We start from the raw sequence: 24,864 nt of genomic DNA, 5'->3' as shown, positions 1-24,864 counted from the left end.
ACGGATTTGTGGATCACGTGCTCTTCGTCGCGGATCTCTCCAAGTGAAAGATGGTGTACTCGGTGCGAGAGTTGCACAACAGATCACGAGTGTAAGCATGAAGACTCCAGCGGTCTTTATCCTAACAGTTTTATTGGTTTAAAACCTGCCGCATTAATCGTTTTATAACGGCTTCGAATGCAGCTCGGCCGATCCGATTTTAGAACCGAAACGATCTGCTTTATAACAGGAATTTATTCATCACTGGATTGGGTATTTAGCTGTTTCAAAAAAAAAAAAAAAGAAGAAAGAATTTCTACATTTTCATTTGTATTATTTGCACGTATATTTCTACACTTACATTACACTACATTTCTTTTTACCTACACTCTTAAGTTCTTTGCTCTAGTTGTTCACTTATTAACAAATATTTCTATTTTTTTACTTTATTGCTAGTGTGTCTCTAACTAGATTTTTCTCGAACTGGAATGTATTCGTTGTTATCTTTACTATTTTGTCTTGACTTGAGCAACTGGCAAAATAATTTCCTTCACGGATTAATAATTCAGGGATCCTGGAGCCGATCCCAGGGGACTCGAGGCAATCCATTGCAGGGCACAATCACACACACACACACACACACACAGAGGCGGGAATCGAACCCCCAAAACCAGAGGTGCAAGGCACCTCTCTAAACACCATCTCTAACCAAATTCACCCAACTTATCATGCAACCGAAACCTCATGCAAGTTCGTCTTCCATACAGTGCCTCACTGCGCAAAAACACTAACTTCTAATAAATTCTCACTCATTTCACCGTGCAGCACGATATCCCTCTAGTCCTATTAGTTTAACTCTACCCACGGTGAACAGCAGTGCTGCGGCTTCCGAGCTTTTCAGGAACGAGTTGTCTCTCGTTCGTTACTTCGGACCAGATGTGAAGCCTCAGCTGCCTGAATTCAGGAGTAAAGCCACGTGTTCATCCCACGTCTCCGTCTAACTGGACCCCGGAGAGGGCTATAAAACTGCTCTGGCTGGCAGAAATCTTGCCAAGCCGGAGAGTGGGGGTAAAAATATATCAGAGTCTGTCCAGTGCTAGAGGTTTTGGGATGATAGCAGCATTGAAAAAGCGAGACGGTTCTCAGTGGTTGAGTGTTCGACAGTTTGGGACACGTGACATAACAGTTGCGAAGTGCTAAGTTCCGATACGCCGGGAAGCAGAAAAAACTTTCATGGCACTAATGACTTCATAACCATGGGGTAACTTCTCTGTGCCTTATGACAGCTTGAGCTACTTCTCAGGGTAAATCTACCAAGCAGAACGGTATTGCAACCACAGTTTGCAGCACAAAGTCAGGAAAGACGGCTTTTCTGCTCTCATCAAAAATAAATAAATAAATAAATAAAGACAGATATTCCAGGCTCGTTCCCAAGATATACTTTATGTACATTAAGTACACGCTTACAAGCATCTATATACTTCCTCCGTCATTCCTATCTCTCTTCTCATCTCTTCTACTGCAAGGTCCTAGCATTTTTAAGTGCTTAATGAGAGAAAGCTTGGTGTCCCCTGGGTAATATACAGACATAACGTCTATGATGTTCAGGGCCTTGCAAACGAACTGTGGTGCACTTTTGCCTCGTTGACATCAATTAACGAGCATCAACCAGGTTCCCGAAACTTCTTCACACTACGCTGACCCAAAGGCGATCGTGCTAACGGGCGTCTTTTGGAAACAGCCACACTCAGCAAAGCACGAGTCGATCCATGAGCGTGTTCGTTATCGTCAACGGTTCGCACTCTGCCAAACGGACTCTTCATCAAGGATGACCTCCTCGAGCTCGGCGCTGTCGGAGCGCCCTTGACGTATACGAAAGAATTCTGGAATTCTGAAAGCGGCGTTCATCATACTTATTATTGTTTTGAACTTGGAGGATGATCAATGAGAGGAGCTGAGAGTCAGTATTCCCACTGCGCCATGCTGCTGTGCTGAAATGATCACTGTTCCAGGGAACGCTTTACTGAACGTGCGACACACGAGACTGTCGTTCAGGAGACAGACGACAAACCGGATAACTGTTCACAGTTCATTAGTCTTACATCGGAAGCAAAAAATATATATATAGAAAACCTTATGGTTAGGGTTGAAAGAGTGTTAAAAATGCTTGTTTGGTTGGATGTTTAGTCAAAAGGAAGATCTCCGTCACTGCAAAGAGGACCTCCTCTAGAAAAACAAGTGTTTAGAAAGAATTCACAGCCGTGCCTATTTTGGCATTTTGGCAAGTTTTTAAACGTGCCCGAAGTCAGAATTGTAAGAGAGTTTCGAATGTTGAAAAGGCGTGTGAAAATAAAACTATACACAATATTGAACCCTTTTACATGCTTCAAAACCGTACCTTTATAAATAAATATTCCTTAAGAGTTTTTTTTATACCTTAACACTGCATGTCAATTGATTATATTTTCGCTCAGGACAGCGATTCGGCTGATTCTGGACGTAAAAAAACAAATAAATAAATAAAAAAAACAACTAATATCAGAAAAGCTAAGGCATTCTTTGGAGTCACAAATATATGTTTGGGGTTCTCTCTTTGTGGAGAGTTTATTACGATTGTACTAGAGACCAGAGACACTGAAAACAGAAAAAAGTCTACAAAGCAACATAATAATGGTTTATGTTTATAATGTTAAAATCCCGTGGGGATCCGTGTTCGTTCAGCTACAGGAGCGTTAGTGAGGTCGAGGTCAGGAGCTGATGTTGATGTGAGGAGACTCCAGTTCCAGTTCATCCCAAAGGTGATGAGTCAGTGGGGTTGAGGTCAGGGTTCTGTACAGGACACTCGAGTTCTTCTACCTTCTTCCAACCTTCACACACTGTGTCTTCATGGAGCTCGCACTCTTTGTGCACAGGAGCATCGTCGTGCTGGAACAGTGCTTGAGATTCTTAGTTCTTATGGACGTTCTATACAACCGTGTGCTTCCAACTTTGTGGTAGCAGTTTGGGGAAGAACCACATATGGGTCTGTATAGTGTAGGTGTGTAGCAGGTCTGTCGTGCTGTCAGTGTTGCAAGTTGTGTTGTTTTACTGATTCAAACTGTTTTTCTTTGCGTCCACTTCCCACTGACCGTGGGTGTCAGGTCCTCAGCCAGACAATGGACGTTTTTATTGAAAACAACGGGTTTTTGTTCTCTTCTCCTACTTTCAAGGTCAGCGAGCACTTTGCTGTTGCCTTGGTTTGTCTGGTTTTGTACACGCAGGTGTATTGGCAAAGTCTCAGTCTGACTCATCACCACAGAACCCAAAAAAAAAAAAAGATCCATCCCATTTTCAAGCCCTTGTAGACGAGGATGTGGACTAGCCTACGCTCCGATGTTTATGTTCTTATCACCGGAGCAGGTGTTCTGAGTGCTCAAGAAGCCCATCGTTTGGAAAGCCAAAGGTCATCTAAGCAGGCTTTTTAATCAAAAGGAGAAAAAAAAAAAAAGACTCAATTCTAGACACCTGACTTTCAGAAAGCAGATAAACAGCTTTCAGGAAAAAGAGGCAGAAAGATACAGAATTAAATTCAGAGCAAGTGTGAGTTAGGATTGTGTGAACATGAGCTGTTACGATAGAAGATATAACGTATTAGAAGGAGCGCATTAATATAAACCCTTCACTTCATTTACAGCTGGAACTGTACTCTCAATCCAGCTATAATTCGAGAACTCAACGGCACTGTAGAACAAACTATTTTAAATTATTTTAATGACCAAGTAGCGGAAATAAAGGCTCATGGTTTCATTGCAGTCTGTTCATCCATCAGAAAGAGACACGCTTCCTGAGCTCCTGACATCACTTCGGAGGTGCCGAGGCAGTTTAGAAGCTTCGTTAGGGATTTCGTTCGTTACCTGTTAAAAAAAAAAAAACACGGACACGCCAGATCGAAAGTATGTTCATCAACGTCTTAAAGACATTGCGATAAAGTCACGATTTGAAATTGGATTCTAAGGTAAAATGTAAATAATGGAATTGATGCCCGTGTATTTCTCATTCCATCTCATTCATTTCAATTCATATCCGTATTAATAAGTAGTTTCTATCGACAAACAAGTCTTACAGTAGTTACTCAAAATAACCACGCCCCCAGCGCGGAGTCTGGCCTATTCGGAAACGTGTCAAATGTAAAGTTTCATCAGGAATACTATTAAAATACCTGAAATAGAATAGATATCAAATTTGTTTTGTATTTAAAGTGTGATTTTATTTTATTTCATTTATTGTTGAAACGTGATGAAACTTTCAATATTATTCTGATTATTTCAACAAGAGACTTACTGAGCTTGTGCGGTATAACGATGTAATCGTCTCTATGGGATTTCACTTTACACTCCTGTAACATGAAATGATGTAAATGACTGTTTTCCTGTTCTTTCTTTTAGGGCTCATTTCTGGATAATAAAATCGTTTATCATTATTTTTATTTTAAAAACACTAAATCACGGTCAGGGAAAAAAATCAATATCTCAGAAGCCTTGTGGTCACCGAGACAGCCACCGCTTGGCTAGTTATGAACAGTGCACTAGACATGTTTTGATGAATGTCCACGGGATTCATTACATCAGGTCCCATCGGTACCAGTGTCCAAAACAAGGGGCTTTATTTAGAGCTGCGGAACTCCAGAAGTGGACTAGGTCTAGAGAGTATGTGTTTTGGTTTCTTCATGCCCTAAGGCCAGGCTGAATGAGGTCTTTATATTAATAACCCTGTGCACTTTTTACACACTGTGACATTCAGCAATAACCAGTCTCTGTAATTATGGTTAAGTAAAGATGCGGAAAGAGTGGCGTAAGCGTGGAAGAGAAAAAGAACAGGTACCGGGGCAGATCGGTTCAGGGCCGTTAGTGGCATTGTATTAATCTGCGTCAAAAGCCTGTTGCTTGGAAACCCTGAGCAAGGCCCGTATTTTTAGTCCACTAGCATAGCAGGAATGCTTTTTTTTTTGTAATGGGGGGTCTACTTAAAAAAATAATCTTGCATGAAGCACTCCACTGTACCTACAGCTGAACAGTTTGTGAGTGGCTTGTTGTCGAGTACAGAACATGGACGTGTTTTTCTTTTAAAGTTCAGTAACCGGTAATACAGTAATATAATTCATGTGTAAAGATTGTGGAGGAAATGCTGGAGGAACATTGTGCTAGACTAATGGAAATCGTTGGTAAGGAGCCTATTTGTATTCATAGAATGTTAAATGTTTCTTTTAATACTTAATACACGGTGAAGATGCCTTAAAAGCAACCAAAACATCAGACAATATCAAGATCCAGCACAATGACTTGGACGCTACAGGATCCGACCCAAAGAACAAGCAGTGACTCTGTACATAATGAGATGGCGGCTACTCAGTCACTCCGATGATAATACTCGACACCCTTGTTTTTGATTGGGGAAGGACTAATACGGTTCATTTCCTAAACAGGGATTAAGGAACAACCTGGCTGATTGTGCTAACATAATTCGATGAGATATAACTTTACAAAATCCCTGGAGAGACAGATCATTAAATGGACATTTAAAGAGGGAGCGTTATTGCTGATGATAACGACTGCTGAACTGGTCGTATCGGATGTCTCCTGGCATGTCCTCTGAGAGGATTACACCGAACCCACTGCACCGAAAACTCTTTATACGCAGGGATAACCCAATATTATTACAAGCTTCAGTGGAAACTGAACTGCTGGAGACATGTGAACGTGAGAAGATTTCAGACATTAACGTCCAACAATTACTTACTGTAACAGTGGTCATTAAGAGCTACCTCGATGCTTCTGAAGCTACTGAACACAACCTACCTCGTCCTTTCCCTGTGCTCCTGGGACTTTTTCCCAGCGAAGGAGATTATACATGGGTTAGTATTGGCTCTGCGACAGCACTTTGCCAATAGGCTTTAAAGTTACAGCCTGTTATAGCTCTGAACATGCAATTAAATCCTAACCTGAGCAGACTGGTATTGAGTGCTGGGTCAGGGCCAGCTCAGGAGGCTAGGCTAAGGAAAGAGAGGCAGGTTGCTCTCTGTGCTCCCCAGTGCCATCTAATCCCAGGCTAACAAACTGCCACGGCTGGCCGCCCAGACAGGATATGAATGCCATCGAGAGGTCAGGGTGACTGAACACAGCCAAAGGGTCCCAGTGGCCAACTTCTTCTGCCAAGCCATACAAAGGCTTGTGTATTATACTTCTCCCTTTGGATTTATCTGGGAAGATAAATGGGATGTGGAGTCACTTTGGGACAATTTAATTAAGCACGCTGATAAATATTCCAGTTGCATCAATTACTTTCAATTAGCGCATCTATACATGTCTATAAATAGTCAATGCCGTGTCACCTTTGCACTCAGGATCAGAAACCTTTAAACTGCGATTCAGTGAGGAATGTGATTACGGAGCACCGAGCCTGTCCAGACACTTCAGACATGGCCTTAAATTTAATAAACTGAAGAGAATCTTGAGTGATTCAGTGCCGAGTCACCCTTCCTCATTAATTTTCCTCCTGGACAAGAGCTGCTTGCTTCATCCAGGCTCTTCACCCGTCGCTTCTGTCGAACTGAACGAGTCCTCGATAAATCACGTCTCATCCGTCAGGGAGGTGTGCAGGAATATACGTGTTATCAATGTGAAGCAAGGAGGACTGTAGAGGCACCAGATTTCACACCTTCCTTCTCAGTTTAGCCTCCACCTGGAATGTTCTGTATGACGTCCTTTCAAGTGTGTCTGCAAGATCCTTGCATCTGTTAAACGCTTACTACAAGGACACGACGGATGTGTGAGCCATATGGAGAATTCATTCACACCCCCCAAATCTCTCTTCCAGTAGCCAGCTCTCTCCAATCTATTGTACGCTTGAAAAAAACCTGACCTCCGACATGGAAAAGTGCAACGGGATGGTGATTCGGGAACACGAGCAACATCCACCTTGCCCAAGTTCTCTGGCGTAAACACACCTCATGTCACAACAATATGGCAGAGTACAACAGCCAGTGAACGTTTCCCTTCATATTTCATTTTATAATGAATAAATCTTGAATTTGTGTCGTACAAAGATGTTTTTAATGTTTTTTCTATGTTTATTACAGGCAAAGATGAACAAGGCGGTCGAGTCGAGTTGCCGTCCGGGTTTTTCCAAGCCGAAGCACTCCGACGTGCTTAGATCCGAACTCGGGAAAATCGACTTTTCCGAGTTTTGAGTAGAATGGATTGCAGCATAACACGTGCTTCCTCTGAGACACTTCAAACTCAGATCTGTTCAAACTGCTGCTCAGGCTGCGTCACATGGCTGCGTAACACAGTCTGAGCAAAGCGCTATCCGCCCTCTTCCGCATACGCAACCTCACAGATGCCTACGATTGGCTAGTGCCACTGTGATTGACAGTGGAGAAAGAGTATGCCCCTCCCACCCAGACAGCACGGCCGCTCTCGAGTAAATGCACTTCTGGTGTATTATATCTATCCATCCTTCCTTTGCAATGTATTGTGATACATTGAAAGTGCAGTTTATATTAATAGAGGAAATAAGTTTAACGGAACCCGAGAGTGTGACCCTTACACGAGGCCTGAACTCATCAACAGTGAAAAAGGAAAACTCATAAACACGTCGGCGCATTGCGAAATGGTCTACATTTACGGGCTGTTCTGGTCCCTGTGCTCTTTCTGCTGTAACAGAACACCTGATGAAATAAGTCATGTTGTGAGGGAAATGTGTAAAAGGAGGAAAAAATACTTTCTACTCACCAGCAGGGAAGGAAAAATACTTCATACTTCATTACTGTACTTACGGATTATTTTGGAGGAGTTGTACTTTACTCAGATCTTACTGAAACTGAATACATGGATTTTTACTCGAGTAAATTTACAAAACAACAAACAAAACGCATCATTTTTGTTCCGTATATTTTCATTAAACCTTCATGATGCTAGTTACAAATCGTGAGATATTTTTCTACACCAATCGAATCAAAATTTTTTAATTTTTCAAATGAAGCTGTGTAAAACTATGCTACGTGGTCTCTGTGAGCTAATGTTCTGTTTCGCTGGATTTACCGAGGCTGGATTCGCCTCCCGCAGAAAAAAAAAAAAAAAATTCGCCAACAAATTTAAGAAGCACGTTAACGCGAGCTAATTTTAAAGTCTGGCGAATTTGCTAGCTAGTTTTTTTTGTTGTTGCTAAGGCCACCTCGTTAATTCTGACAGAGTTATCAAACGTTAGCTATGTAGCAAGTCGAACACTTCCCAAAACGTCCCAAAGATCTGACAAGATAATTAAAAAGTCATGTTAATTTTTGTCCAAAGTATTTACTTTTACTCTTGAATAGTCGAGTGTGTTCAAATGTCGATCATTTCACACTTTCTACTCACAAGTAGATTTTCTGTACATTCTGTACCAGTTCTAACTGCAAGGGATGTGTTTTCCCAAACGCTATCGTTGTAGCGATGAACACAATTTAATTTGATTTATTGTTTTGTATTTTGTAGTGAAAGGATGTAAATGGTTTATCCACCATCTCCTTAAACATAGATTACTTCAGTTCCTCAGATACAGATTGGACTTGCAATCCAACGACGGAACAAAACTAAACGGTAGTCGATCCCATGTGGGAGGAGTGTATCTAATCAGCAGGAGGACACAGTCTTTTTTACTGTAAAAAAACAACACCGTTTTTTTTGTCGTTGTTGTTGTAGTTGTAGGGTCTTTGGCACGTTGATTTTTTTTCTTCTTGTCCTCATCCTTCATCTAAAATTAGCCGAAGTGCTTATGCTTGCAGATTTAGCAACTACTTAGCAAGGAAAATCCCAAAGCCATGTTAAGATGGTCCTGCAGACAAATTTATTTCGCTGAGGCGGTATCATTTCCCTTGGCACACGTTGAACGTATGGATTTATTTTCTTCGATTTTTGTGTCGGAGTACTTTTAGGATTAGTGACATGTGTGTCAGTGTGAACTGAGGCCTGAGAACTCCACAGAGGAGAAATAATGCTGGGGAACATTTTAAAACTCTCATTCACTATGCAAGACTGTGCTTCACAATCAGGGAAGCTGGACTGATGCTTAGGGGTAAAACAGCCGTGAATCTCTCATGTCTCCATCTCAAGTCATGCGTAGATTTTTAAGAGTCCATGAACGTTCGTCATGCAATACTCCTCTAGTATACGTGATGTACACTCTCTAAATATACGATGTCTGTTGAACAGTTACTTGTCAAATGATATACACTATACGAACATCGGCCAGATGTTCCACTCTTCTGGGAAGGCTTTGCATTAGATTTTGGGGCGTGGCCGTGGGGATCCGTATTCGTTCAGCTACAGGAGCGTTAGTGAGGTTGAGGTCAGGCGCTGATGTTGATGTGAGGAGACTCCAGTTCCAGTTCCTCCCAAAGGTGATGAGTCAGTGGGGTTGAGGTCAGGGTTCTGTGCAGGACACTCGAGTTCTTCTACCTTCTTCCAACCTTCACACACCGTGTCTTCATGGAGCTCACACATTTTGTTATCCAGTTATTCAAAGCGTAGTGCAACATTCATGATCCATATGGTTTAATGGTTCCATTACTTCACTCTCACACGCCAGACAGACCTACCCCACTGTTAAATGGCCATTCATACAAATTGAGTCTAGACTGAGCCTGTCATGACAAATTATAACAGTAATAAGAATTTCTTCAGTGTCTGTCAGCTCTGTTTAAGAATGCTGCAGTGTTAGCGTCTATTGTGACATGCTTTAATGCAGAGAAATAGGCTTAGAGCACCTGGCTGAGGCTCAATTGTCTTTCTGATGACATGGTCCTTTTCACCTTCGCTAGACTGACAAACATGGCTGATGACATTCCTGAACTGAAAAAGAAAAGAAAAGAAAAGAAAAGAAGGACGAGAACAAAGAACAGAATGAGAGTCCTCATTTCGCAGAGCCATGCTGTACACAAACTCCTCTTTAATTCATAAACAAGGATCATCAAACGGCTGCCTAGACACCGAGAGCGTTTTGTCTGGGTCCAACCCTACACACAACGACGTAGCGCACGACCTCATGAAACAACCCAAACGCCCCACTTGTAGTGAAAAAGGAAACGATTTTTCCTACATGGATATTTCATATCGTGTACTGAATATAACATTTCCAATTACTAAACAAACGAAAGCTACATGAACAAACAGGTCACGCGTTACGCATAGAGCGCGTTCATTACGACTTCCTGTTATCATTATTATACACGCCAGTCTGCTAATGTACGCATTGAATACATAAACATAGTGTTCATAGGGTTGAGCAATATGTCGATATAATATCGCTATCATGATAAACGATGTCACGACACACTTTTCAGGGATATCGTGGATATCGTGGTATCTTTTTGCAATTAATGCAAAATTAATTAATTTGCAAAACTGAATGTTCGCAGCCGATCTGATGGTAAAAAAATCGTTAAAATGTGTGCTCCTGCTCAGTCACACATACAGCAATTCCTTTCTTGTTTTTGAGCCGTTAAATTAAAATATCAATAAAAACATGCAAAATGCACCCGAGTCTTTTGCTGGAATCTATACGTTGTGATATACTATGCTGTATATTGTGTAATGTAAAAAATACCCCCCCCCCCCCCCCCCAGAAAAAAAAAAAACGGATTCTCAATTCTCAAAATCTCAATCCTCAATTTTGTGTAAAAAGTCAAACGATAGTAACTATAGAAAAAAAGTTTATAAATGATATTTGTTAGAGTATTTTTAACAGGAAACTACTAATTTACTCCACGTGTGTTTGCTATATTATCCTATATCCGTTAATGCAGGCGAGGTATTCACAGTCCGATGCGAGAACAGAGTAAAGAGTAATCATAAGCAACACCTCCCAAAAACTGGTCGCTATGTGGACCGGAGACGTTAAACATGGCCCCTAGGTGTGCTGTGCTGGATGTGATGGTACTGTGCACCTTCCCGGGTGTGTATTATTCCCGCCTCGCACTCCGCGACCAAGACCAGGATAAAGTGTTTACTAAAAATGATGACAATTACAGTAAGATCTTCTCCAAAGGCCAAAATCTTTATCGCGCTCGTTAGGCGCTTGTTGCGCAACACACATTTATACAGTTTTACAGTTAACACTTAACACTGTCTATGAGATTTTTATTACACAAGCTTAAGGGGCTTACAGTCCAAGAGCTCCTGCTTTTAATGAAACACTCATTTAGAGTCTCATTACCATCTGAGAGCAAGAAGTTAACGAGATCCACAAACACTACGGTTTTCGCACCGAGTCGCTAGTCATATTTTGCTAGGTCTGGATGCAAAAACTTCAGACTGTGAGGTGTGTGTGTGTGTGTGTGTGTGTGTGTGTGTGTGTGTGTGTGTGGTGTTAATGAGAAGCAGGTGGGTCCGGGATTGTAAACGATAGGTTGACATTTATGTTGCTACGGAGACAAGTTATTAATTGTGAGAAATGTCGTATGCTGGGAGCAGGAAAGGGAAGTCTAACGTCTAATCTGACGTCTAATCTGAATGTTGGAATGAAAACACAGCAGGGAATGCTACTCTAGGAAAATAATCAAGGACGGGGTCAAAGTTGATGTCGACTGAATTGATTGTTTTCTGATGCCAGCACACCTCAGTGTTGTGTTTTATTCTCCTTACACCACGGCAATTTGCCAAACCATTTCCTAGAGTTTTCATTCATTAAAGAACGACATGGACGTGGATGTTGTGGAACGTCCAGGAAACAAGTTAGTTCCTGTTCTCGCTTACTTTACAGCAGCTATAAACCGTCGTTCCTGCTCTTTTTTTCTCTGTCTTGAAACGAATAAGACGAAAACACGCTGCTCGTCACGTTACTCTTAAATCTTTTCGCTGTCGTGATCTGCGTCTCGAATCAACACTGAGACGGCGTGCTACGCTGGTGCAGCAGGATATTCAGGATCGTAAAAAAAATGTCTAACATAACATAACAGCATGTGATGCTCAGCGACATTTCAAAACATCGGCACGCAAAATCCGATGTAAACGAATGTAAAGTAAACGAATGTAAACCAACGAGGAGGTTGTGCGTTGCCTTGGCGACCTCGTTTGTAAATCAGGTGACCCCACGTGGAGGTATAACCCCTGCAGTAAGCGCTAACGACGTTATTGATCCTGAGGTTCTTTATTGCAGTGACATAACGCTATTCGAGCTATCGATACGTCACCGTATCGCGTTATGAAGTTGTTCGTATTAACAATGAGAGATTTTTTTTATATGTAAAGGAAAAACATGGCTGATGCCATGACACGGTGAAAAAAGAAAAAAAAAAAAAAAGATAACGTTTTTTTTATCTGCCCAGCCCTGATGAACAGTCCAGACAAAATCCATATCCTAGGAAGAATTACAGCCGGTACGTCGAATCATCCGTCGGACCTCGCGGTGCTGCGTTCAACGCGCCCACTCGATCCGTCTCATTTTAATACGACAGTAAATCAAGCAGACAGTTTAAAACTCCTGCACGCAAAACGAAAGGAGGAGGTAGATACATCACAGGCCTCTACAATAAAATCATGTCTCGACACATAGCTGTCATCAGACATCAACGTCCCTCTGCTCCGAGGTGCACTCGCTCACGTCCTGATTCTAACGTCGTTCTCAACCGTGCGCGGGAGCACAGGAAGCCGAGGCTGGAAGAGAACTATCACACTTTGCGATGCAGCTTGCGGAGCATTTCGTGCTTTTTTTTGCGGAAAATTTCTCAAATCTGCGAAATCTCAGTTGCATGAAATTGTCCTGCGCGCTCTTTCGCAGTGATGTTTTTTTTTGTTGAAAATGAGTCCTTTTAGTTGTACCCATGTTCGACGCACGTGAATCGACGACGGCTTTGGCTGACGTGACGACGTCATGTGACGCGCCCAAATCCACCGTCTTTTCGAAAAATGGCAAGCTCCTCCGAATATCGCCGAGTCCGCTTCATTTCTGCGATCGCATAATGGTGGAATCCTGCAGGGACGGATTAACGGCGGAACGGTGATGACGAGACAGATCAGGACCATTTTAAAACCCAGTATGAAGTACGAATGATGTTTTACGCACCAGTTATTTGCGCTCTTTCACGGATTACTGCATTCATCTGAATTGTTGTCTATTAAAATTCACGCCGAGATTTTGTCCCTTTTCCGTTTCGATTTCTTAATTCACTAAACATCTCAGTTCTTGTTTGACTTATACATACGACTTACTTCGAGTTTTAAATATTAGCAAAAGCCTGAAGCACGTGTAAAGAAACGCTGTAAAGCAAACCAAACACGCCTTCAAAAATAACGACATTAAACATTTCTACATAAACAACAGTCCTAGTATAAAACGCAGCAAACCGCAATAAACTAAACAACGTCACTACTCTCTTCTGCTTTTTTCACTTGAACGCATCAGCGGTCTCAGGTACACTTTGTACAGTTTTATAAAGAAATAGGCTGGTACGTTTTTCTAATCATCTTCTTAATCATCTTCGTTCGGACGCTTTGTCACACTCGCTGCTATTGCTGCGTGCAAATCCTGTTTATCTGTCTGACACGTGGTCTATTACGGATGTACTATGGTACTTCATGTACTGATCTTTCAGTAACATTCGATATTTTTTGTTAGAAAGGTAATGCTTGGAAATCTAAAATAGTTTTTTTTTTTTTTTTAACTGACACAATAATGCAGAAGCCATAAAAATAAAAAAAACAGACAAAAACTAGAACGCCTAAGACTTTTGCATAAGACTGTAAAGTGTTTAATACAGAACACAATACAGTATTATACATCGTGTCCTATAACTTTTGACTGGCAGGATATGTTAATGTAGTTTGCTTATCATCTGGTTGAAGGTCATTTCCAAAAAATCCAGGACAAAAATCAAATTTGAGGGCGGATGAATAGCTCCCACTGACTCAGACTGTCCTTTTCACACAGTGTGTGTACACAGAAAGCCCCTGGGGTACATTATAAAGGTCAATAGACTTGAATTGCCCAGCTCTTTTTACAGCAGATAGGCACATCGCTCTGGACGGCTGCTGGCCGTTCCAGCAACAAATCCAATTCTTGAATTCATTCTTCAAAGGCTTTTCAGTTCACACTGCTACGTCTGGACGAGGGGCTTCCAGCGTCCGAGTCGTTCTGAGATTTACTTCAACACCCACCACTGCTGAAAAGGCATTACTCTCAAACCTAACCTACCCTAACCTAACCTAACCTACCAGACATTTTCTCTATACAAAACAAAAAGACTTTCTGAATGCTCTGAGACGTTTTAAAAATTCAAACCCCGAGATTAATAGGGAAACCGGTTAGTGTTAGTACTCAATAATGGTCTAGACTCGTACACGAGGATGCGATTTGAGACACAAACGCTGGTTTTGTTTGGTCGTGTGGACGCATGGTGTTGTACTGCCCCCACTGTTTATGTTGGTATTGCAACGTACGGATACGCAGTGCTCATTTCCGAGGATGTGCATAAGCATCACTCATAAGCAAGAGCAATCTAGAATTAAGTGTAAATGAATGTACAGATATGTATGTGTGTGTGTGTGTGTGTGTGTGGTTGTAGAAGTTTATTTCATTGTGGTCACGGGTGTCAAACAAACTCGGTTATTCAGGTTGGTTAGTTTTCCCTGATAGCGACGTAAGCAAGTAATCGCAAACAGATATTCACAAATATTCAAACGTAATTTTAAAAAAAACAGAATTTGGATCAGAAATGTATTTTTTTCGGGCATTTCTGGCTATTTGTAAAATACAAATCAAAATCAGAAGCGCAGATTTTCCAGACTATCGTACATATTTTGTAGCGATACAGTGCTGTATGTGATGTGCTATAACAAACTGTAAAGACTGCGTACACATAAACAGATAAAAAACCGTACAAATAAAGTCATCCGAGTCAGGACGCACCTCATAGTGTACAGCAGGGTCCCGTTGTCCACCAGACGCAGGAGTTTATTAGGAGTAGTCATGTTGTGAGCCACCGACTTTTTCCCGTTGTGGAAGAAGGTATCCGGAGTCCAGATCTTGCTGGCCAGAAGGTTGTTGAGAGGAAGAACCTGCATGGGTCCGTCGAACTTCAGCCTCTCGTCCCTCCAGCTCTGCCGAAAGAACACGTCGATGGTGTACTCCTGGAAGAGAGAGAAAAAATGAACCAGGGCGGGTCTTTCTCTAAAAATAAATAAATGAATGAATGAATGAATGAATGAATGAATGAATGAAAGATGCCTTTGATGACCTATAGTGGAAAATGCTCGAGTAATTGCTATACATAAAAACTATTTAGACGTATTTATACTTTATTCCAATGGAATACTTGTACGCTTACTTAAATATATTTCAGAGAATTTTTTTTTTTTACTTCTTACTCCTCTTTTTTTTTTTTATTTAGACCTTTTAAACCTTTCGACACATGATCTATACTTTCACTTAAGCATGATTTCTCAGTACTGTTTCCGCCCCTGATGATGACTTTCTCTGCTCCTCTGATTTAAAGCCCTCTAAGCTACAGAGTCTGGAGCAGGATGAGTCACGACGACCTCTCCTACACACTCCATTCTCCAAAATGACTGGCCTTGATTAGTCAAGATTCTCGCCTGACCTTTTACTTCAAAACATCCCTGCGTGTTTTTTTTCCTACGGGCATGTTGATGAGCGATCCTTAAGGCACACTTAAAAAGATTACACTCGTATGAATATGTTTCCTCAGCCACCGCTCGGAGTACAAAACAAGCCATTTCAAATATATTTCTCCGTACAGTCGATACGGAGATGCCATGGAAACGTATAACTTTAAACCGACTGATCCTCCACTCGGGCTTCTTCAGCATTTTAGAGCGGGAGCGAGAGAAAGAGACGAGGCTATGCTGTGAATACCATCATGCTCAAATGACCTTGGGCTTTTCTTTTTCTTTTTTCCCTGAAGTGACCCAGGAGTTTTTAATGGGACTCGTATAAAAGGCATCCACTGTAGCGCTCATATGAATTACAAATGAAACCATAAGTGCAAGAATCCACTTAAATAGAATCGATTTAATTGCGTTCGTTTCCTGCGTCATGTTTAACTCTCACCTCGACTTATATAACACACTTACGTAGAAAGTACACTCGTATCCATCGCCGATCGCTCTAACGGCTTCCAGACGGAACAAGAACCTGGTCCGTTAACTTTAAAGACACTGGTACGGCGAAATTTTGTTGAGTTAAAAAAGAAAAAAGAGATGGTTAACGTGTGTGTGGTTGAAACCAGCGTGCTGTATATGCAACACCGTTAGCATTAGCATACATACGCGATATCACACACGAACATGTTTTACACACAGTCTTAACCCGGAAAAATCTGATGCATTTAACGTCCTACGTTTTTTGTTTTATTTCAAATACAAATATTTTCCTGCAAATGCAACAGAAACGTTCATTTCTACCGGTCTTCCGGCATTTTCCGTAATAACGAACATCACACTGTGAGTAGTGCAATACTAATTATCCTGATGAGACCTACAAGGTTTTAGGAGACATTTCAGGATTTTTTATTGTTAAATTATTTACAGCTCAATTAAATGGTTTTATAAGATAAATGTTTTGTTCTTTTATCAGTAAACTACTCGAATTGGCGAAATCGCAATCGCTCAAAATAGTTTTGGTCTTTCGGTCTTTCGCCGTGATGTTTGCCGGTAAACGAGACCTTTTAGCTGTACTCATGTCCGACGCAGGCGGATTGAAGAGGGCTTTGGCTGACCGCGTGTCGTGATGACATCACACGACGTGTCTCGGCCCGAATCTGCAGAAAATCTGTGATAATTTTGAAAAATTGCACGCTCCTCCGAATATTGCGGAGATCGTTTGAGTTTCCGTTCGTTTCTGCGATGGCGAAACCCTGGAGGAACTGGTTTCTGACCCAAAGGCTTTATAGTTCAATCTTACATTTTAAATCAATACCCAAACACGTTAAAAAAAACCCGTAATTTAATCAAATCTTTATAATCTCCTTATCATCAAAAATCACATCAAACCGAAAAATAGTGTAGAATGAACCTATTTAAGCTTCACTGAACTCTATGTTCTAAGCCAATTGAGATAATAAACATTTTAAAGCTAAAACAACAAATCATCTTGACAGCGGAGAACCAGAAGCTTGTGCTACTGTATACAAACATAATGCAAATAAATTATAATACAGATATTATGTTGAATATATTCTCTACATGCATATGCTCACTGCACTCCACGGTACTTCCTGCTTCTGCAGCGCACTAAAGTTTGATAAGTGAGCTAGAACAGAGAGAATATTTCATTGTTTTAGTATAATCTAATATTTTCGTTCCTTCTCTCTGAAGCAAAAAAAGAAGCACACGTTGAACCTGCCCCATTTTTTTTAGCCCTGAATATTTTTAACTTCTATACTAACTTTTAAATACTAAATCAGAGAGTCCCAGTAAAGCTTATCAGAGAAATGATAACTTATGTTAGCCTCTAAAGAGACCAGGATGGTCGGGATGGTGATGGATTCCACGTTCTTATAAAACCGTATACGGATAACTTTTGGCTGTTGGTGCCAGATGGGCTGGTTTGAGTATTTCACAAAAATGATCTCCAGGGATTTCACACACAACAATCACTAGTTCACAGAGAACGGTGCGGAAAATAAAAAACATCCCGTTCTGCACGCAGAGATTCCTTGTTGATGAAAGAGTACAGAGAACTGACAGGAAGGCTATGGTAGCACAAATAACCTCTCTCTCTCAAACAACCACGGTGAGCAGAAAAGCATCTCAACATGCCAAACCTTGAGCTGGTTGGGCTACAATAGCGAGCAGAATAGCACATCGGGTTCCACTCCTGTCAGGCAGGAACAGGAAACTGAGGCTGCAGTGGGAATCATGAATCCATGGACCGAACCTGCCTTGTGTCAGCAGTTCAGGCTGGTGGTGGTGATGTGATGGTGTGGGGAATGTTTTCTTAGCACACATTAGACCCATTAATACCAATCTAGCATCGGTTGAACCCCACAACCTGCCTGAGTATCTTTGCTGACTACGTGCATCGCTTTATGGCCGCAATTTATCACTTTATAACGCTACTTCCTGTATGATAACGTCACAAAGTCGTCTCAGACTGGTTTCAGGAACATGACACGAGCTCAGGGAATGTCACCGGCCTTCGCGGCCACCAGATCTGAATCTTTGGAACGTGGTAGAATGGGAGATGAAGGTGCAGCTGAAAAATCTACAGCAATTATCTGATGCAATCATTTCAACATGGAGGAGAATCTCCAGAAAATGAATGCTTCCATCACCTTGTGGAATCCATCCCATGAAGAACTGAGGCTGTTCTGAGAGGAAAGTGGGTCCTAGCCAGGATCAGTACGGTGTTTGGAATAAAGTATCCGATGATGAGCTTCTAGAATGATTGAATGTAGGTCCATAGTGCAGGAGTTCTGGTTCGTGAAAAGCTTACTTATACTAAGTGACAAAATGGTTTCGATGAATGAAATCACATTTATGACATTGGTCTATGAACATATGAAGCATGACCAAATATACGGCCTACGAACCGAATCACTCTTCCATCCTGAGACGTCCCGGGGATCTTGATATTTTGCCTATTGCATTAACACCAGAAATGCCCTGTGTTTAATTCATATTCAGATATAATTAATACCCAATTCCATGTCGTTTCAGATTCAGCGCAGGTAAAAACAAAAATGTGCTCTTTCGAACGGCTCCCAGAGGCAACATGCTGAAGATGGACTTGTACCTCTGGTGACATAAACGCTGTTCTCAGCATCGCTGTTCTGTCTATTCCAGCATCTCTCCCTTTGTGTCGATTATCAGACACTTTTTGTGCTCAAAGCTAAACCTCAAAGCATCATGCAAAGTCCTCCGAGTCCTGTGAGCCACACGGTACGTAGATAAAAAGTCCAAAAAGCACAAGAAAAAGCAGTATTTTCTGCCCCTCCGTTGATTTCTCACTAACGTCTCTTTAGCGTTTCCTCGCTTTCAAAGACACTGAATCTCATCATGCTTCTCTAGACGTTTGCTGTTATGCAAACTATTTCTTTTTAAATTGCAATAAATAAGTACATAAATACCACTGTTTCAAATCTTTTTATTAATTATGGCTAACTAAATATAATTAACAAAGTGCTCGTTATGACGAGGAAAGCGCAGTGAAGGTATTCGATATAAATAAGTGTACAGTAATTTTAAAGAGTCACTTCGTTCATCCTAATTAACGCAGCAAAAAAAAAAAAAAAGATCTTAACGGTAAAAGTAAACCTAATAGTTTGGTCATTTATAAATGAATAGTCTGGGTAAAGAAGCAGACGTGAAGCTAGGTTAAGAATAACCGAACGATGAGAAGGTGCTATATCAGCCCTTCGTTGGGCTACTAACTGTTTTTAACTCAACGTTCATTAGTGAGGAATTTCTACACCCAACATATAACCCAACACCTCCGTTTCTCGGCAGGTCCACCGCCGGAGAATCAATTCCAGGCCCCGAGTTTGACAGCCAATGGCTAATCCGTGTTTTCTCTTCTTTTAATAGGAAAGCTTTGGTTTGTTACGTGAAAGACGTCAAATGAGTGCAGCCTCCAAGTGGGATTCATTTAAAGATCAAAAGCAACACGCATGAGCTTATCCATGCATGACCAAGTGGATTTCGCTTCCAGCTGTGCACGGTGAACTTTGTTTCGCTAATTTATGAGGGAAAAGGTAAACAGGAGAAAGGAGAAATACTGCTTCTGCCTCGTCCCCTGCCTTTACGGAGCGATAGCCACTGACCTAATTCCTCAGGAGTGTGTGGTGTTAGCGTGGAGGAAGGGCAGACCTCAGTGTGTCGTGATAAACCCGGCGATGGAAGTGAAGGAAGCCCTCGATTCCATCGTGTTGGGAGATAAACCTGATGTTGGATTTTGTTTGACCGTTCATGTCAACTCGAGTTTAGAAAACTTTAATTGGTACAAACCATTAGAAACTTGGGGAAACCCAAATGTGCCTTTAAAACCCGTAAGCCAATTAACATATTAATGAGACACTTTCTATTACGTTATGGTTTCTATAGTAACAGCCCCTGCACTCACATCGTCCGAGACTAATATAGACTTTGTTTAACAAAGTAAAACATACGATGGTCGATATTGTGAAGCTTTCAGTTAGGAAATGGTCATTTAACAATTACGGAAGGAGTCTCCAGTGTCAGTCAGTAATCTTCAGGAAGAAGGAGTTTTTTTTGTCGTATTAACTTCAAGAGAGAGAATTTAAAGAGAGGGCTGGTCAGGGAACGACTGTTTATAGCTGCTTTAACGTACACGAGAACAGGAACTAACTCGTCGTCACATCAACAGTTAAAAAGTGTCGTTCGGTAATAAATGAATTCGCTGTGATATAAGTGGAATAACACACCATTCCTCATCACCGACTACATTTGCATGATGGACAGCAATAATCTAATTACTGACCTTATTCTGAATAAGACAGTATTCTGATTAAGGTGTTTACATGAGTATTTTAGAATACTCCTTTCATGTTCCCGTTTTACATGTCATAGAACAGAGATCGATTAACGCCACACGTCATTACGTCCCCACGCCACGCCGTCCGACGTCCCCTCCAGAATTTCACGTACCGACAAAGTTTTTTGGGTGTTTCATTTTTCATTTTACGAAAGCTTTGAGTGCGGTTAATTATTAGTCGTGCTATACGTGCAAATAGACGACTGCTTGAAGCCGTGGGCTGCGTCCCAAACCGCGTACTTACCGTCTATATAGTATATAGAAATACATGTATTTCGCCTACTATACAGTAGGTAAGTACGCGGTTTGGGACGCACCCGTGCTCTCTTGTTTGCCGTAAAACGGTTGAGCGCTGCCGTGTGTGTACGTGTCCTGTCGCAACTCCCACACGACGTTAATAGTGAGATTAAGGTGTGTACGTGTCTATAATGCGACTAAAACAGGAGTACTCCACACGTCTTAGTCTGATTTGTGTTTACATCGAGTATGTCTTTAGTCAGATTAAGGTCATCAATAATCGCTCTTTACATGCCAGTTTCTTAATCAGAGTATCGTCTTAACAGGGTTAATATCGGAATATTGTCGTCCACATGAAAGTACCGAGTATCGTATGTGTGTAATTCAATGTGAGGTTTTGATTTGTTTGCACAAATGCTCAGAGTTTCCACCTACTCGTGCTCATGCTTGGCAGAGAACACCACACAGTCTAATCTTTTCTTCCTTTTTTTTGTGTGTTCTACTTTTGTTATATAATGCAGAGGTCTATATTCTTTATCTACAAGCAATTAAAGCATGGCTTTAGAAAGCTCCTCTAACAAATTAGTAATTCCCCAAGGTGTTGATGTAACTGTATTCTGATCCGCTGTAGCATTGCACAATTAATTAAAAAGAAGCGTTATCATTCTACCGTTTAATTTGTTCAGGCAATGGGATTGTTTAATGTGCTGCACGCCGTATTTTAGCAACTACTAATCAGTGTTTTAGCATCTCTATATTTTTAAAAAATCCCTCAGTATTTTAGCAAGTGCATCCCAAAAAGACCGCACAGCCTGCTCGTTTCTTTCCGTCCATATCACCACGCAGCCCAGAGAGTCTGTTAAACACGGCCATTTTGGCTTCGGGTCTAATTGAAGGGGGTTTTGAATATCTTCGCCTGCGCAGTCAGGGAGGATGAAGTGCACCGTCTGAGCTCGCTGGCTCGCTGTTTCTCAACATCACGGTGCTTATCTGCAGGGCACAGCCTGTGCGAGACTGACACAAGCGAGTGCAACAGCAACAAATAGGATGCAAGCTACCGCACAAATTGTGTTGGTACTTAGGTGTTCGCGAGGCATGTTGTGTAGAAATAAAGCAGACAGGAGACACACAGCTGAGTTCACGATGTTATGACGTTAGAATTTAGGTAAATCATTTGTCGTACATGAGCCTACCGAGAGAAATTATTCATCTGTAATGGTTTGACATGAAATTAATATTAAGTGCAATATAATATAATATAATCATTTATTCATCTCTACACTGTCACAATATCCAGTGACATTTACTTCTGATTATATTACATTATATTATATTAGCAGACCTGCTGATTTTCATGCATTTAGCGTAACGGGTCCGCCGGTTAACATCAGAGTACGCTAAACAGGAGACGATCCAAGCGAAATATGGATCTGGAATGATTTGAGCAGGTTTTTTGATCTCGCCGAGATGAACCGGAAGCCCCGCCTTCTTCCAACGTCTCACGTGATCTTGACTGGACGTGTGTCGCGCTCTCGCTTTCTGTCACAGAGAATGTTTCGAGTTTATTAATGTGAAATAAAATCCATCCAGTGTACGTTCCACTTAGCGAACAGGTTTATAGTTAGCATCAGTTACTATATTGAAAGAAAAATAAAGTCGGAAATATTTTACCTAAAATATATATATATATATATATATATATATATATATATATATATATATATATATATATATATATATGTATATACACACACACGTATTTTCCCCAAAGGACTACAGCGAAGTGTCAAAACTAACACTTTACAAATCATGTTAACGCTGATGAAATACTAGAAAGCGAGGGAATACTTTTTTCCACCTTAAACACATTTGACAGACACGTCCAAACACTCAGCAGATGAACATTAGACACCAGATTTGTAAAATCGTATCCAAAATGTACTCTTTTTCCCCCTGTTTACTTCAGATTACTGCAGAATCACCTAATAATCCATCCTCCAGCTGACTTTTTGTGATTGTCTCTGCCTGCTAAGCAGTTCCCGACCGCACGGCTGCTAATAATATAACGCCCCCGTGACTCTCCGTACACCTGACGTGCTGGAAACGCTCGCTTTCCTGTCTTCGTTTTTAGTTTGTTGGTTAAGACAAAAATCAATATCACACAAGACATTAACAAGATTTAAGTGAAATATAACGTAACAGGACAGAGAAGGTGTGAAATAACATTTTGTTCTATTACTGATTCAGACGGCATCAAAATGCGACAACACAATCAGTATACGCAATTTTCCATTACGCTGATCTTTTCCAAACAGTTCAGCAATTTGAACTCTCTGATTCTGGCACGAAGCGGCAATTATTTCTGATTATTCAGTGAGCTGGCAGAAAGGAGGGGAAAATCTTTTAGAAAATACTTCTCCAAGCCGGATAAAGGGGGACTGCGTATGTTGTACTGGAGGACAGAAAATGTCCGACGTCCCTGCCGATGCCTGAGCTTCGGATGTTGCTAAAATGGCAAAGTTTCTCTTAGAAAGCTTTCTATCACAGCGCCTAACAGCGTGGTTACTGCACAGATATTATAGACCTTGACCTTACAAACCATTATAGAGGCTGTAATAATGGCTGGGGGTTGTAAAGCTATTACAATTAAACAATTACAATACCCATAACCAGCAGCGATTTCCAACGGGAACCTAATCAGAGTGCTCGAGTGTTAACAAAGGTACAATGCTGGAGTGTTATGAGAGAACCGAAATCGACCGAAATTTTCCGTGGCGTTTCTGCACAGCCGAGCTGTGTATTGTACGTGATTTAGCGGAGATGATAATGGAGGCGTTTAGTAAGAAATATGGTTTTAATCACGAAGCCTCGTCACCTCGATCACCGATGATATCCAGGTTTAATTCCGGCAGGTGCGACGATCATCATCACGGTCCATAACGAAGGGAATTGCTCTTTGTGGAATGAAAGAACGAGACGTGTGCGGTTTTCCTGTTCGCAGATCAGAGAGATGGAGTTTCTTTTTAGAAGAGAAGTGATCTTTGAAAATAAATTATTAACAGCTACGTCAGGAACATCCATCACTATTGAAATTAATTTACAACTCTAACGTTTCATCATTACGCCGTATCGACTCACACCTGCGTGGAAGTCAGTAATCGATGGAGCGGGGATCGTTAGCGCTCGGGAAAATAATACACCAGATACGTTTATGACAGGTCTGAACGATCCAGGGACGTTGTTTTCTAACCGGATTTGCTTCGAACGATGCAGATGATGAGATAAAAATGGAACAAAGAGCAAATTCGCAGATTATCTCTATGGACGTTGCATGTTATGTTTAATCCAGTCAGATGAGACGTCTTCACCCAGCTAGCTTCTCTGTAAGCCATCGACGTCTCCGCACTAATGACTTATACTGATTATGTGACATTTGAAATTGAGTTCTTTGGGGATTGGCTCTAGTGCCCTGAAGATTATGATACAGAACGGTGACTGCGGTTTACTCTGCCTCACTGGAGTTACCACATCCGTGGTTTTAAAATAAAAAACGATTACAGAAGACGTTAGACTGCATGCGCATTCCACTGCGGTGTATTCATAACTGAAGCTGTGGTTTGGTAACCGGTGTAAATGTTTTATTTTTGTCAGATGGAAATGAAAGATGGTTAGAGGCAGAGGACTGGCTAATGGCAGTAAACAAGCAGGAGATGCTAACAGAACAAATAAACAAATAAATAAATACGTTGTTCAGGAGAGACACTCCGAGTCTTAAGGGCCTTGCAGCTACACGGCTTGGATTTACATCAGTCAACATAATGACTTGTAGCCATGGCAACACAACATTAATTCCTGTGGATGCCACGTGTTAGACTTCACCGGTTAAGCTTTTAAGACTTATGCTTGCCCCCCAAAAAAGATAAAATACTACAAGAGCGAAAAACAGCTCCAAATTATGAGAAATCAAAATCTCTGCAACAAATGCAGTAGCCAGTTAACCTGCCTCCAACCCGTCCTTGTTGAATTTTTCTGCTCATACACTCACCGGACGCTTTATTAGGAACACCTGTACAATGTGAAAAGAAAAGTCATCTCAGTCACGTTGAAGTCATAGTTGAAGATTGG

At 41.2% G+C, this 24,864-nt stretch overlaps 1 protein-coding gene across 3 annotated transcripts in view; it reads right to left on the bottom strand.

Moving 5' to 3' along the window:
- Window positions 1–24,864, bottom strand: part of LOC108278460 (gamma-aminobutyric acid receptor subunit alpha-3) — a 116,435-nt gene that overhangs the window by 33,106 nt on the left and 58,465 nt on the right. For all 3 annotated transcript variants that reach the window (XM_017491857.3, XM_017491856.3, XM_017491858.3), the window contains one exon: window positions 14,899–15,119. In XM_017491857.3, the coding sequence (XP_017347346.1) occupies window positions 14,899–15,119 (221 nt within the window). The remainder of the gene's footprint in view (window positions 1–14,898; window positions 15,120–24,864) is intronic.

Source organism: Ictalurus punctatus, chromosome 18 (genome assembly GCF_001660625.3).
Source record: "Ictalurus punctatus breed USDA103 chromosome 18, Coco_2.0, whole genome shotgun sequence".
In the NCBI taxonomy this organism is placed as follows: Eukaryota; Metazoa; Chordata; class Actinopteri; order Siluriformes; family Ictaluridae; genus Ictalurus; species Ictalurus punctatus.
This window is presented reverse-complemented; position numbering and strand designations above follow the sequence as displayed.